The 17517-nt window shown below is 34.7% G+C and overlaps 1 protein-coding gene across 1 annotated transcript in view; it reads right to left on the bottom strand.

The window, feature by feature from the left end:
* PEX7 (peroxisomal biogenesis factor 7) overlaps window positions 1–17517 on the bottom strand; it is a 55118-nt gene that overhangs the window by 32757 nt on the left and 4844 nt on the right. Inside the window, exons 3-5 of the mRNA XM_034418888.2 lie at window positions 14186–14336; window positions 10575–10652; window positions 9135–9243 (exon numbers count right to left, since the gene is read on the bottom strand). Of these exons, the coding sequence (XP_034274779.1) occupies window positions 9135–9243; window positions 10575–10652; window positions 14186–14336 (338 nt within the window). The remainder of the gene's footprint in view (window positions 1–9134; window positions 9244–10574; window positions 10653–14185; window positions 14337–17517) is intronic.

The raw sequence follows: 17517 nt of genomic DNA, 5'->3' as shown, positions 1-17517 counted from the left end.
CATGTAACACCTCTCCTGCGCGAGCTGCACTGGCTCCCGGTGGTCTTCCGGGTGCGCTTCAAGGTTCTGGTTACCACTTTTAAAGCGCTCCATGGCTTAGGACCTGGTTACTTACGGGACCGCCTACTACCATCAACAGCCTCCCACCGACCAGTACGCTCCCACAGAGAGGGGCTCCTCCAGGTGCCGTCGGCCAAACAATGTCGGCTGTCGGCCCCTAGGGGGAGAGCCTTCTCTGTGGGGGCACCGACGATCTGGAATGAGCTCCCCCCAGAGATACGGAGGATTCCAGATCTGCGCACCTTCCGCCGCGAGTTGAAGACGCTTTTATTTCATCAAGCTGGCCTCGCCTAAATCTTCTCCCTTTTAAGTGTAAATTTTAAATTTTTAATGTATTTTAAAATTATGGGTTTTTTAAATTATGGGTATTAATTCAGCCAAATTTATTTAATTCATTTTATTCGATTTTAAATTTTGTATATCTATGTGTTTTATTTCATGGCTGTGCACCGCCCTGAGTCCTTCGGGAGTAGGGCGGTATAGAAATTCAATAAAATAAGTAAATAAATAAATACCCAATTATTTGTGTCACTTTTCAATCATTTCTAATATCTGGGGATGCTATCACATATATTGTCATAAATGGAAATGTGACCAGTCAGTTTTAAATCAACATGTCAATGCATCTGGCTATCATAACTGCAATACCGACATAATGTTAACTTTCCTAATAAGCTGGCAAAGTCAATATGTTCTAACCTAAGCATTTTTTTTGTCAACACTGCAAGTTTTGGCCCATTAGATATATTAAAAATGTCTAATCTTTCTTGGATTTAATAGTCCATTTATATAAAAACAGAAGATCATTTTCTACTCATATTTAATTGCCAATGATGAAAAATCAACACATCATCCCCTAGCGTTTTCAAAAGGAGATATACTTGTCCTGAAATAACACCATAGTTCGTTGTGTCCCAATTAAATCAGAAGCAGTACATAAGAACCATACTTGCAGAAGTGTATTTTTTCCCCTAACAATTTAAAGTCTTTAGTTTGCTTCTGAGACAGACAGTATCTTACATTATCTGCAACTCCAGATACCTCAACTGTTAATTACTTTCCTACATTGCACTGTGGTCATTAACACTGCTGTCAAACTCTTAAACATAAAATGTTAAGTACTGTACATAGAAAAAGAATTTAATTTACTCAAGAACTAAATAGCTTGCAACTCCTTCTGTTTATTCTTTCATATGCAAATCCAAGATCAGGATCCAGAGCAATAGTGGGAAATCTTTAGAAAAACATCATACCAATTTTAATACAGGTAATCAGGGATGGGTTCTACTTACCTTTACTAATGGTTTGCAATGGAGCGGGGTTGGTGGGCGGAGCCTCCCACTGGTTTAACTACCGGTTCTATAGAACCGGTGCAAACCGAGGGCAACCCACCACTGCAGGTAATCATCAACTTACGACCACAATTGACCCTGAATTTATGTTGGTAAGTGAGAAATTTGTTAAGTGAGTTTTATTCCATTTTACGATTTCTTTGCCACATTTGTTAAGCCAATCACTGCAGTTGTTAAACTATTATAACACAGTTGTTAAATTAATCTGGCTTCTCCATTGACTTTGCTCGTCAGAAGGTCACAAAAGGGGATCACATGACCCTGGGATACTGCAACCGTCATAAATATGAATCAGTTGTTACGCATTTGAATGTAAATCACATGACAATGGGGATACTGTAAGGGTCATAAGTGTGAAAAATGCTTGTAAATCATTTTTTCCAGTGCCATTGTAACTTCAAATGGTCACTAAACGAACGGTTCTAAGTTGAAGACTACCTGTATTGTTGAATAAAAAAGAGTGATGTGATTAAATGATATATGACAATTTCTTTATCTAATGTGAGAATATGCTGGAATTAATCCCATCTGAGTTTACTCTAATATATATGAATGAAGGCAACACTTAAATTTCTAACAAGCAAAGGTAATAGTTTGCTGTTAGTCAAGTTTTCACAGATCTTTGTGAACAGTGGACCTTCCCTTTACAGAGAGAATATTTCTCTATATAGAGAAAGCCAGAATATTTCTCACAGTAAGCATCTACTTTGTATATCACTTCATACAGAAAACTGAAAGATATTTTAAGTACAGTATTTTTATTTTATAAAGCAATGTTTTTACACCAAACTGGGAAAGCCAATTGCAAAGGTGAGCTCTGTAAGTGATTGATGAAGCATCATCTGAACAATGTTGATTATGCCTTGTTCTCAATGAATCATGGATGCATTCTAATCTTCTTTACACGGTATTCAATTTTGTTGTGCAGGTAGAGAACAGAAAGAGTCCTTGTGTACAAATTAAACCCTTTAAGCTATCAGGCAGTTTTGTTGTTTATATCATTTCTTTAATGACATTTTCCAGATGACTAGCCTTTTGTTATCAGAGAGACAATGATCAGGCAAAGTCATCCTTCCGAGCTGATCCCTAGCTATTATTAGCTTAAAAACTGGTACTGATATTATAATAGAATGGTTTATACAGATTTAACAACTCCAGTTCTTTATCAAGATTTCCAATTCCGAACAAGAACTGAAGCAAGTGAGAAAGCACCCATAGAAATATAGATGATTGAATGCAGTATTAACAGCTCTGCAAAGTGCTTTCCTCTTTTCGAACATATTTAATGCTGAATACACCTTAATTGAAATGCCATTCAGGCAGGCCCATTATTTTTCTCTGCAGTAATCTTTTCCCCCCTTCACTTCCATGCTTATGGCTATAATTTGCACAACTGCAAGTTCTTAAATACTCAATCACATTTTATTCATTTCCCTTTAAATGTTAACTTTAAATCTTTCTTTTAGATTTTACACACTTTTGCTGACAATTTGATTAAGCGCATGCTGCAGGAAACTGAAAGCATCTCACAAATTATCTAAAGCTGTCAATATTTTAGAGTTTGCTATTTATTCACATGTATCTTATTTACACCAACAGACTTTCCTCTAGAGAAGCACAGAGACGTCTCTAGAGAAGCACTGTGGTAATTGCTAATAAAATTAGGCTTCGCCCAGGTAAACAAGAAAACGTGGGAAAGAAACTCAATATTGATTCTCTTGAGAAAAGGGGAAATCCTGTCAGGCTTTCAAGATTCAGTTAGAGTCTCTCAATAAAGTCAAACTCTAGTATGTCTTGTGGTGTCTGTTTCCTGGCCTACCTTGAAGGGCTGGTACCACCTTCTCACTTGTATGCATATGTATGAGTGTGGAGAAAGAGAGAGAGCATGAAAACAGAAGGAAAACTTACAAATATCATTATTAACAACCTATCTGAATGTAGATAATCTGGCTTTAGAGATTCATGCTGTGGAGGTTTCCTACTGAGTTATTGAACTGCATTATATACAGAGTTGCTTTTGAAAATATTTTATAATTTTCAGTTGCAGAGATAATGGCAGCAAGAATACAGAATGGTACCAGCATTTTACACACACATACACACACATACATACACACACACCAATTCAAAGTTCAGACACAAAAAAAGAAAAAATCTCAAGAAATGTTCCTGAATTTTTCTTCTCCTCCATTTGGTACCTGAGGCTTGCTTGACACATACTGACATCTCAACTATCAGAAGAGATTTCTACTGGTTAAGAAATAGCTACTGTAATGCTTGTAATATTTTGATTCAGTTTATATTACTTGGTTATTGGTTTAAAATATAGTTTATATTATCATTTTGGAAAACCATTTATGTACTTGCTATGGTGTGCTAATTGATGTGTTGTCATAATTTACATTAGTACTGCTGTCTGTACTGTTTTTCATTTATTGTAATTCATTTTTTTAAAATTTCTGCTTATGTTCTGAGAACAATGTGTTATACAGCATCTGAATAAAATAAATGGGACCCAAATAGTATAGCATTGAGTTACTTAAGAAACTCACTTACATTACCTGTTTCATCAGGGGCAAGAGAGACATGCTCTTGAGTCCCATCAGCTAAGAAATGTCCTGTGATAGGACCAAAGAGAAGAAACTTTCTGTCATGGCACCTGCCCTTTAGAACATCATCCCCTAGAGCAGAGGTCTTCAAACATGGCAGTTTTAAGACTTGTGGGCTTCAACTCCCAGAATTCTCCAACCAGCATAGCTGGCTGGAGAATTCTGGGAGTTGAAGTCCACAAGTCTTAAAGCTACCAAGTTTGGGGACCCTGCCCTAGAGTTTAGATTGCCTCCGCTCCTGCTGGCTTTCATAAAACCCTGAAAACATGGCTTTACCAATGGACATGGGGATCTGCTGATTATATAGAGTTAGATGTGATTACCTCAGGTATGTATTTTATTATTTTTTATGATGGTTTTATATGCTTTTATGTTTTTTCTTGTTTTTTTAAATTGTTGTATTATTCTCTTTTTAGAAATGTATTTTTAAATGTTAAATTGGTAATGTTTGTTGTAATTGTTCATAAGTTGCCCAGAGTTACATATATGAGATAGGTGGCTATATAAATTCAATTCAAACCAATTCACAAATACACAGGTAGTTACAATCTGGCCTCTGTGATGAGCAAAGTAGAATAAATTGTCAGCAAAATAAAACATCTGAAGATATGATTGCATTATATTTTGTGCATTATATCTCAGCTTATCTTAAAGCTAAGAATATGTAAGAGTGGGTTGGAATCTCAAGACCCATAGGGCTTTATGAGGAAGCTATGCTATGTGGTACAACCTTCCTAAAAGTGATGTGGTTTGTTTGTTTTTTAGTTTTAGTTTTTACACAGATTTATTAAATATAACATGTTTACTTAAAAACAAAGATTTGTCTTGACATTCTGAAGCCCTTAGGCATGCCTTAAGTAGTTCCCTGGATTCTAGCCACTGTCAACATTAGTGACCAGATACAGTTCCTATCAGATATCTCAGTTCTGGACTAGAACGCTCATTTCTTTTTTTAAAAATAGTGCAAAGACAAAAGAAAGCATATTGTGCTTTTCCAATACCCACTAATCAGCGTTAATCAGCACTCTTTTATATTCACTTCTAGGTTAGTCCAATTTATTTATTCTAGAAATTAACTTGAGCTGATAGACAATACCAGGTAAATAATTATTCACTTTTGAAACGGCTCATTACCGCACATCTACAAATCTTTTAGGGAATTTTCTTTCTGAGCAACATTATAACCAGAGTTTATTACTATATGACAGCTAGCTGAGTATTGTGGTTAAAGGCACCAGTTTAGAAGACAGGAGATTGTGTGTTCTGGCCCTGTCTTAGGCATGAGCAAGTTTCTCTCTCTTAGCCCTAGTAAGATACAAATATGCCAAGAAAACTGTAGGAATTTGTTCAGTCAGTTACCAGGACTCAGCATTACTGACTTAAAACCATTTGTTTAGTGGCTGTTCAAAGTTACAACAGCGCTGAAAAAGTGACTTATGACTGGATTTCACATTTATGATTGTTGAAGCATCGCCATGGTCACATGATCAAAACTGAGGCGCTTGGCAACTGGCATGTATTTATGATGGCTGCACTGTCCCTGGGTCATGTGATCACCAACCTTCCCACCCGGCTTCTGACAAGTGGGAGAAGCCAGATTTGACTTAACTGCGGCAGTGATTCACTTAACAACTCTGGCAAAAAGGTCGTAAAATGAGGTGCAACTCACTTAGCAACTGCCTCACTTAGCACTGGAAATTTTGGGCTCAATTGTGGTCATAAGTCGAGAACTACCTGTAATTCAAAAGATACAATATTTGCTACTATATTTATCAAAGTAAAACGTTCTCAAAGTAAACTCGTTAAAAAGCTGAGTTGCTCTATTAATTCAGTCAGTAATTCTGTACTGCAAGGTACAGCAAAAGCTAAAAGCCTTTTGTAGCTCAGCCAAACTGAACACACTCTTGTTCCAAAAAAATCTATGACAACTGCAGTAAGTACTGGCATGGAATACCGAGGTTACAAAACAGCAGAAGTCTTTAAATCTTATGAGATTTGCCAATGTACTGAATTTTATTTTTCTGATAATAGTTTCTATTAATAAAAAAAGATCCACCTGGTTAAATATTCTATTCTTAAAGAAGCTATCAAACGAGAAAAAAAAAATAGTACAGTAGCATGACTATTCCACTAATCAAAGTTTTAAATGAAAATGTTCAAACTAATACGGGCAAAAAAAAGCATTGATTTAGTTTTTCTTTTACATCTGAGCAGATTTTTGTCTCCTGTGGTAAATCAACCCTAGTTACTTATTAATGTTGGTGTAGATATTCAGTTTATTCTAATTTCTGTAACATAGATATTTGTTCACCATTATTACTATACCAACAATGCAAATGTTATGTATTTCATGCATGTCTGGAGAAGAGCCTAATGCTGGGAAAGATTGAGGGCAAAAGAAGAAGGGGATGTCAGAGAACGAGGTGGCTGGATGGAGTCACTGAAGCAGTAGGCGTGAACTTAAATGGACTCCAGAGGATGGTAGAGGACAGGAAGGCCTGGAGGAATGTTGTCCATGGGGTTGCGATGGGTCAGACACGACTTCGCAACTAACAACAACAACAACAACAACATGTGTATATACATATCTAATAAACACACAAACATTCACTTTTCTATTTTATATATGTAAAATCTAATCATCATACATAATATCTCATACACACAACAGATACCTCAGCCAACTTAAATGTTTTTTAGAGCATAAATGGATAAGTGAAAAATTCACAGAGCACGAGGATTATGTAGAAATGGGGTTATCTGGGAAGTTGAAAATTAAAACTGATAGGAAGACTCTAGGTTACCAAGCAGGAGGTAACACTTTTCTAGACAACAGCTTGTTATCTAAAAGTAAAATAATGTAACTTGCTGAATTTGTTGAACAATACAAATATGATAAACAATACAAAATCCTCATGATAAAAGCAGCAGATAGCTATCCTAAAGAGAACTAAGCTCACCAACAAGATGTTTGAGGCTGTGAGTGTTCTGCCAAAGTTGTAATCTCCGAGACTTTTACCATACAACCTTCCTCTCAAAATAAAAAAAATTATCTGTATATTATTAAGAACAAATGTGAATAATTATTAAGAACAAATATGAGCAATCTCTTTTAAGAGCACAGAATTGCACTATATGTAAAGTACCAGAGTTGTTCCAAATTCCTAATGATGCTGTATTAGGACTTGTCTTTTGGGAGTAATACAGGAGGATAAGGTCAGTTAAATAGAATGTTTTTTAACAAAATTATAACGATTTTGGACATGATATGGCTTTCACCAGGTGCCAGGGAAACCAATTAAATAGCGCCTAGTGAAGTAGAACAATATGTACATTGCCTGCACTTCAAAGAAACAAGGAAAAAGATCCAAAGCAATGAGACTCGGTTCCAAACAAATCATGTTCAAAGTAGATGCATTACCAAAGTATTAAATGGTACATTACGTTTGAAAGAAACACTCAACTGACCTCTCTTCTTAAAATACAGAAATGATCATGCTGCTACTAATCAAAGAGACAGAGCTATTATACTGCTTCCACTGATAAAGAAGCTGCAATTCAGCAACCTGCTGAATTGTAAAAACAAAACACTCATAATACACACTGAAATCTTTCCGAAACATGATTCTGTTGATTATTTTAAAATTAAACATGCTGACAATGATTAATTCATTAGTTGGGAATAAATAAAGGCAGTTCAGAGGCCCAGCACTTCAGCCTCAGGCTTTTGTACTACTCCCCTTTCTTTTAATTCTACACAAGAGGAGAGCAAGCTCTTTCTCTTTTTAGTTTAGAAATTAGCTTTAATCATAGGAAATTAAAGCAAGGTAAAACGATGGTTTTATATTTTGCATTGTTAACCAAGCCTAGCTAGAACGAGCCACTTAATCAAATTTGAATCCAGTCCCCACCATTTTTGCAATGGGATTAACACACCTTTCACAGCAGTTCAATTTATTTGTTGCATACATTCATTACATTTTTAAATTGCAACATTTCTACCATTTTCTTTTCTAAACAATAGTCCTGCTAAAGTAGTTTAACCTGAGAAATAGCGAGTGACCCAAAACCATTGAAATATTTGACTGTACAGGAAGTCCTCATTTAATGACCACAATTAAGACCCAGCAACTCGGTTGTTTGGCTGAAATGGCCATTAAGTGAAAATGTGAGTTCGGCTTTCCTTTGCTTTACAGACCTGCAAAAGTTATAAATGGAAGGGCTGGTCTCAAGGTTACGTTTTCATCACCATCACAACTGTGAACAGTCACTAAATGAGAACTAACTGTAGTAAAATATAAATTTGAAATTCGGTGTCCCCAATCCTCGACTAGCACCCAACCCTTACACTCAAAAGCACAACTTGTGTACAAGTGGTCAGTAACCTGGATAACATCTTCCAAATCCCTGGTGATTAACTATGCTGTGATTTAGGACTACTGCAATCCAAACACCTGAAAAGCCTTTAGGATGGCTATCACTGGATCCAGTATTATTGCTACTACACTACTACACTAATGTTTATTTGTGACTAAACAGCTAGTTAAATGGTTCAAATCACAGTATGACCAATTCATCTGCAGCTCTTCTACTTCCAGGAGCTGCGGTCTAACGCTACAAACAAACCTACAGGTTTCAAATAACCTTTGTGCCTTACAATTCAAAGGCATAATCCTTATGATAATATGCTCCCAAAAGGACGGGTTAAGCTACGTTTTTCAGGAAATGAAATGACTTGAACACTGTCCATAAAGACATGAAAGTATTGGATAAAAGACACCCATTCAGAAATTTATAACTTCTTGTAGTGCTGTATCAGCTAGGAAGGGGGAAAAAAGTTGGCAAGGCAGTAAAAAATGCCAGAGATGAAATGACAACATGAAAAACTGCTATTGATTCACTTGATTAAAGCAGTTGCTGATCCATGTAGAGGGGCCAGATATTTGTAGTTAAAAGATAACAACTGAGCCTGCTCTTTAATTATAGCTACACATTCTTCATTTCTTCCACTATTTATTTAAATTTACACCACCATCTGCTGGACGGAATTTTAGAACCATGAAATGTAATTGGAGTGCTGCTACTACAAATAAATAGAAATTGCAGCATTTACCTGAGGTAGAGGCAAAGCAGCCAGGGACATGTGGAGACCATATGGTGCTATAAATGACACCTTCGTGGCCTCTGAATGTGCGCAATGGCCGTCCCACTTCAGGATCCCACTAGACAAAACGTAAACAAATAAAGGATTATTGGTACACCTACTTTCAGGCTATAGCTCCTACTTTAGTGATTTTCAAACTGACCTTATTGTTTTAAACAAGCAAACAAAACATAAGCAATTAATAGACTCTATCAGAGTCTATTATAGCAATAGCAATAGCACTTGGACTTATATAACCGCACCAGAATTGTTTTCACACAAAATTGGAAACAAACTAATATTCCTTCAGAGGCAATGATAATAAGAAAGGTATATGAGTATGCAGAGATGGATAGGTTGACTATGGAATTGAAAGAGAGAGAAGAATCGGAGTACTACCATGTTTGGAGTAGATGGTATACATGGCTAAAGAACAGGAGTAAAATTATTGTATAAGAACTATATAATATTGATGATAATACCCTGTTTCCCCCAAAATAAGACATCCCCTGATAATAAGCTCAATCGGGCTTTTGAGCACATGGCAATAAGGCCAAGCGCTTATTTCAGGGTTCAAAAAAATATAAGACAGGGTCTTATTTTCGGGAAAACATGGTAGGATTGTATCATATCTATGTGTAAATACTACTATAATTCAAACGACTGTATAATATAGGATAGTGAACCATAGAAATATAATTTATGTAAATTTGAACGTTATGGATGATATTGACACCGATATGGAAATGCTGTAATGAGTGAAAATTTATGTTTCGTTTTTTAATGTTGAAAATGTTTAATAAAACTTTTTTTTTAAAAAAAAGACTTATATACTGCTTTACAGTTGTTTACAGCCCTCTCTAAGCGGTTTACACAGTCAGCATATTGCCCCCAACAATTTGGGTCCTCATTTTACCCACATTGGAAGGATGAGTCAACCCTGAGCCTAGTGAGATTTGAACTGCCAAATTGCAGGCAGCCAGCAATCAGCAGAAGTAGCCTGCAGTACTGCACTATAACTACTGTGCCACCGTGGCTCATTATAACTTAGATTGGTCACTCAGCAACTAGTCATAAATCAAGAGCTGCCTGAACTTTCAACTATCAACCACTATGGATTAATAATTTAAAGGACAATCACATATGCAAGTCTTGATCAATTTGCTGTTTTGTTACAGAAAGAAATACAACCCACGACTCTTCCCACTTGATCAAATTAATTCAGGAAATTTGTAATTATAAAAACAATTAGATTTCTCACTTTAATTGTCTTATTTTAAACTAATATTAATTTAAACAAAAGAAAGCAAGTCATCATCGGTAAAAGAAAAGAACAGAATTCATGTTGAGAATATTATTTTAGAATGTGAAACCAATATGCAATTTAAGTAACCTGCAGTACACACATACCAATTTTGCTGTTTGATCCCATGATCCAGATACTATTAACTGATCTCCTCTGGTTTGACTCCAATCAACACTATAGACCTGTAAATATTAGATACACTTTAGCTTGCTAGCACACATTGGATAAGCCATAAATAGAGCATATTTCCTGTTCTGCTACTGAAAGAATATACTGGATATACTGTGTAAAAGGAAGATAGATCAAGGTTCAAGACTGAAAAAATGAAAACCAATAACCAAAAATGAAACGCTTCTCTTTTAATACACATGCATATTAATAATCCACAATTTATAAAGGTACACAATAATTTGTTAGCTATATGATGAGACATAAAATATTTATACATGCATGTACATTTATACTAAAATATATTTGTATATACATACATAGATATGTGTGTGTTTGTGTGTCTGTATAGGCAATGTGTATGTGGCTGGTTGGTACATCCTTTTATTTATTGCAGTGTATAATAGCTGTAGTCTTTACCTTCACTTTTTCTTCCTAAGATAGAAAATTAAGACCCAGTCAACTGTGGTTTTCGATAATATTTCAAGAATTCTTTTTGCTCAGAAGAATGGAATCATTTTATTGCTTGCTACTCCCTCAATTATAGTTTTAAAAGCATTGATCCAAACACTGCTCACTCTTATTTTCTACCCAGCTATTCTTGGATTCGCACATTTCTTTTCTATTTTCTTAGTACTCCATCCACTGTGCAAAGAAGATAATCTCCAGGAGAAAACCACAGTCCCTATTATAAAAACTAGGTTACCACTGGAAATATCCCAGTTCAGATACTCATCTACAATTGGTGTAGCATGGAAAAATTACACAAGCCCAAAGGCTGTTTTTAAGTTTACTAAAAGATAAATGCAGCTTCCAAACAGGATCCAATTAATTCTAGTATGGTGTGACAGCTTTTTAAATATATTGTTTAAAGATTGATACTGAAACACTATGTGCCGGATTATTGTCCAAGGATGGTCAGACTAAATGACCATTTTATCAATTAACTAGGCTGCCCAAAACAAAACAATACTCTTTTAACCTGGGACTAGATTCTGCTTTTTTTTTTAAATTTTATTTTCTTAGATACGGCCATAAGACTAATCAATTAATAAACTACGACTATAAAACAAAACTTCTAATGTTGTTGTATAGGAGTCAGAATATTTAATTTTCAATAACTGAACATATATCTCAAAATACTAATATAGCAAAAGCCTGATGGCACTCACTGCTTGTGAACCTCCTCTTCATAAGAGCCAACCATGATGAGTTGCAACAAAATACTCCTGCAGAATATATGACTCCTGTTTAACATGGTCACTGTAGGACAGGGACCACCTCAAATACTTATACTGCTTATTTTAAGTTTATCTGCATCAACTAACTCCTGCTTTTGATTAGGTGGGCAAAATGCCCAGAGAAGTTCCTTCCCTGCCTTTTCCCCTGCAAAATAAAGTGTTTTGCCCATGTACAGGCATGCCACAACAACTGGAAGCAGCTTATGAAGGAGCCACTCATATCTGGAAAAATACATTAATTATTCAAATAATTTCTTTTGCAACTATATCTGTGAAGCAGCCCTTTGAAACAATTTGTACAGCCCTGCAGTCTAGAAATCAGGAGACTGTGACTTCTGATCCCCCATCAGACACTAAAACCAGAAGGATGATTTGGGGCCAGTCGTTCTCTTTCAGTCCACTTGCAAAAAGCCTTAAGAGAGACCTGAAGGGACTTCTCCAGGCAATTGTCAGGAATCACATTGACTCAAAGCTCCCCCCCTCTCTCTCTCTGTATGTGTGTGTGTGTGTGTGTGTGTGTGTGTGTGTGTGTGTGTGAGAGAGAGAGAGAGAGAGAGAGAGAGAGAGAGAGAGAGAGAGAGAGAGAGAGAGAGAGAGAGAGTTTTTTAACACTAAGATGGGAAACTTCTAGTCAACTCTGGCAAAAAACAACTTTTCACCCAAATACTCATCACCCTGACCAAAAGCCTCTTTTCCCAACCACTGCTACCCTCCTTACCCTTTTAGGCTGATTTCTTCAACATATATTTTTTTTCTAAAGAAGAGTGTACATGCCATATGAAGACCTTCAGGAAATGTAATGCACTTGGCTCATGCTTATTCACTCCTTGCACACCTTCCTACTACTCTGCATTTTCCATGATGGAGGAGGGCGCAGTGGCCTCATCTGACAATAACTCCTTAGAGGAAGGTAAGTTAGGCTACCACAAAGAGCTCTCTGAATCAGTTGAGGCAATCACTAGCAAAGGACAATGGTTAAAATCAATCTCTGCTAACTGCTCTAGCCAAAACTTTGATAATCACAAACCAATCTGTTTCCTACTTCTATTGCTTTTGTTTTCAAATCACTGACTTTCTTCAAAGGCTATGGGTGACAATGCCTAACAGATTTTAAAGACTTGAGGCTATAATGAGCATTCTAACGATATTCAAATAAAAATACTACTTTATCAATTGAGGATGTTAAGCCTGATTCACTCTTTAGTGGAAAAAAAGCAACAGCTTTAGTGCTGGTAGAAACAAAAAGCTGCCACGTGGAGAAAGTCCCACAGACAGGCCTTTGAAATTTTTCATAATAAAATGTGTAGCCTGTAAAATAAGAAAACAGAAGGCAAGAAATGTGTGAAGTGCTTGAGGCTAATTCAACTGGACTTTGAAATGCCCTACTTCTATCATAGAATGACAAAAGATATTCCAATGTAGAAACAGACTATTCAAATCTCACCAATAGTAGTCTACCCTTAGAATTATGAAAGTTATGAAGTTAGAACAATTGGTCTCAAAACATTTTGCAGACCTCCAGAGAAAATATACTTGGATTGCTTCAAATTTTGGCTATTTTAAGATCCTAACTTTGCTACAAAGACAATGAATATATTTTTATGTTAACTTCTCTTATTAATCTTTTTTTTGGGGGGGAGGGGAGGGAATCAGTGCAGTTCTACAAAGTGATAAACCTACAAATTCTGCAGAGTACAGAAAGTTATGTATAGGAGAGCCAATAATAAAATACTTATTTTACATGGCAGAAGTTCATACAATATAAAAATATCACAATCTTCCTGGAAAAAGAAAAAAATAGTGTAATTTCCAGATAAGACAACCTTTTGAAGTGTTTCTATAGTTACTGTAACACTTTAAAAAAACCTTTCCATTTTTCCACAATAGAACTAACAGAATCATTATGTTACATAATACTCAAAAATCATTTCCATTGATCTCAATGATACAAAATTTCTATTCAAAGAGGGATGCAACATTTGTAAGGATAATATACTGCTGGACAGAACATTGCAATTTTCAAAGGAAATTCTGCTTGTTTGTTTTTCAGAATGTCATTAATTTTCTCCAATAATATTTATTCTTTTTTTTTTGAAAACATGTTAATAAAGAAAATATAAACAGAAGAAACAAACAAAAGCAATAGTAGGATAAATCAGAGAGATTACTCAATCACAATTTATAGAAGTAAGAGAAGGTTCTGGTATTTCTAAACTTCAACTATTGTTTTATTGATTAAACAACAAAGGGTTCCTTTTTGAAGAGTCTATCTTGTTCTAGAGAAAAGTGACAATATTTAATTATACCTCTTGAGTGTGTTCTTTATAGACCTGCAAAGGACCTGCAGGTTTTTCTGTATCCCAGATTTGTAAAGATCCATCTCCAGCAGATGTGACCAGCACATGTTCATTGTTTTCACTCCACGTCACATCAAATAGACCATCATTCCAGTCAAAACTAAACCAAAAGTGAATATATCATGTAATATAACTGGGTACTATTTAATGACACAAAATTTTATATAATGACTAGGTTCACCCCAACACACAATCTCAAAACAAACATTTACATCTCATACAAAAAAATATAATGATGTGGGCTTGGGGAGAACCTGGAATGAAATTTTTAGCAAGTCATAACATTTCACTGAACTACATTCAGTCAGCTTAACTCATTTTATACAGAAATTATGAAAAGACAGGAATCTTCACATATTCAGTCCTGAGCTTCTTGTTTAAACAATGAATGGGGGGGGGGGGCAGGTGATGACACACTTTTAACATTCAGCATTTTAAAAATTAAGTCTGCTAGAAATAAACAGATCTAACTTCTCATGACATTCATATCCAGAGTTTGTCTTGTTCAAGCCTATTGTCAATGGGGCCCTTGATGTAAGAAGTAAATGTGATAATGAGTCACTTTGAAAAAATTCCACATTAAATATCAATTTCTAATTCTTCTCTATTAGTGATCAACTTTGATCAACAAAACTTCATTGAATTATTCATATATTGTTAAATGTTGTACTAACTTCAAAAATTTTGGGATATTTCTCAATCCAGCTATGTGAAGCAGAATCAAATGCTTTTTATAGTCTATTCAAGCCATAAAGAAATGTGTTCTTTTTCGCAAATCCTTTAAAACCAATTTTTTGATCGATAATTACTCCTTCATTCCTCTCAAATTTTTGCAGAATCCTTTTTTTCTACAGGGAGTAAATCATGTCTTTTCAAATAGATGTAGATTTGATTTGCAAGGCTTCCAATGAAGATGGCCAACTGACCAATTTACATATGTTGGGAACTGACTTTCCCAAGTTTTATATCTCTCTTCTCCATAAATCACCACCATGAATCCTCCATAAAATGATAGTTTGCAAGGAGACTCTGAACCAGTACTTGGAAGTAGTCAGATAAGTCGTCCATAAACTGGGAAATTGGTTGTAACCACTTCATTGTTAAAAAAGTAATTGTTTTGGAATTTATTTTTTGAATGAACAATTAGTCATGGCTTTCACTTCTTAAACATTTTGCTTATTATCTTTACTAATTCAGTTACAGTCTGCTTCACCTTTTTGAAGATCTGCACCATTTCTGGGAGATCATTATTACTGAACAACAAGGAAGGCTGCCAAAGGTAAGCTAAAATAAGGAAGCATTGAGTACTTTTTTCTTTCTTATTTTGATTGAGAAACATAAAAATTGAAAAAGTTGTGGTTTAATATCTTCATTTTCATGAATTTGTAACTATTATTTGATGTTGGGAGTTATAATTTGCACTTTTGGATTGTTTGTTATGGGAGGCTGAAATCTTCCAACTTTAATGGATACTGATTGGCCAGGAGGTACCAGGTCATCTACAAAAAGCTTTTTTTTAAATATTTTATTTATTTTATTTTATTAATATTATATTTTCTTTGACCACAAGAGGGAGCTGAAGAACAGAAGATGATGAAGCACTATATAAAAGGACATAGAAGGCACCAAAATCAGTCAAAAATTGCAAAAATGATTTTGAAGGAGTATTTAAACAAAACAATTCACTTTATAGATCAACTATGTTCGAAAAATGTCATGAAAGAGGAGCAAGAGAAACTAATTACTGAAGTAATTGGAAGATAGATAAGTAATTCAGAGATACAACCAAATGCAGAATAGAATAGAATAGAATAGAATAGAATAGAATAGAATAGAATAGAATAGAATAGAATAGAATAGAACAGAACAGAACAGAACAGAACAGAACAGAACAGAACAGAACAGAACAGAACAGAATTCTTTATTGGCCAAGTGTGTTTGGACACAAAAGGAATTTGTCTTTGGTGCATATGGTCTCAGTGTACATAAAAGGAAAAAGAAAAAAGAAAAAAGTACATTCATCAAGGTTATCAAGGGTTATCAAACCACTGAAGCTACTACTGCACAAGTATTTGACAATAAAAAGAACCTAACTGGAATATAAATCTGTCAGAAACAGTGCCTACTATGAAGATGATTTAATTACAAGCCCATTACAATTATAAGTCCCCCAGTGCAACTGAAACAAGAAAAATTGCAAGTAAAAACTATGATCCTTAAGAGAATACATTTGGGATTTCCACTTCAAAAATGAAATGGAAACTGACAATGTCAACATATTTGTTTTAAAAATCATACTAGAGAATCTCTTGAGAAAAAGAGAAGTTCGTATTTATTTAATAGATATTCCAAAGAAGAAAAAGATTTTATTTTATGAGAACAAGCTGGAAGGTGTGACTTAAATTTAATAAACTAATTGAAGTAAGGATGGATTTTCTATTGGTTTGACACAGATAATTAAAAGAAAGTTCAATGCATTCTTTTGTGCTTATAAAATGGGACTGAAAATGGGTTATTCTTTTTTCTCTTTTATATATAATGCTTGAGTAATTCCTAAATTTTGCAAAATACTACTGAATGTGAATTTAAAAGTATATATTGTATGTTGAAAGGAAGTTTTAAAAGATGCATTAGAATTGATTTTAGTTATAATTTGAAATTTTTAGAGAAATGTTTAGAATTTTAAAAATAATATAAAAGATTAATGAATTTGAAATATGTTTTGTTTTGTTAATATAAATGATGATAGTTTAGAAATATTAATAAATAGAGATATTTATCACTTCCCAGAATGGGGGTGGGGGAGGGAGGGGGGGAGAAAAAAAGATTTTGCTAAGATGGTGATGTAAATTACTTTATTTATTTTTTTTGCTTTTTGCTTTGTTGCTTGTATCCTTACGATTTATATTGACTGTTTCCTATTGATTTGATTGCTTATTTGTACCCTATGACTATCATTAAATGTTGTACCTTATGATTCTTGACGAACATATCTTTTCTTTTATGTACACTGAGAGTATATGCACCAAGACAAATTCCTTTTGTGTCCAATCACACTTGGCCAATAAAAAATTCTATTCTATTCTATTAAGCAAAGAGATTTTATTTGGCCTTATTTCTATTGGAATATTGCTTCTGGTTTTTTTGCTTAAAAATGAAATTCAACATTTCATCTGAAGATTTATACAATTGGCTTGTAATAATTATAGATAATGTAAAAAGTTGAGGTCATAACTATATTAGAATTTTACTGTGTTGGAAAGAATTGGAAGTCAATATCT

Source organism: Pantherophis guttatus, chromosome 1 (genome assembly GCF_059756535.1).
Source record: "Pantherophis guttatus breed Tessera chromosome 1, ASM5975653v1, whole genome shotgun sequence".
NCBI lineage: Eukaryota > Metazoa > Chordata > Lepidosauria > Squamata > Colubridae > Pantherophis > Pantherophis guttatus.
Note: the sequence above shows the minus strand (reverse complement) of the source record. Positions and strands in the feature narration are given on the sequence as shown.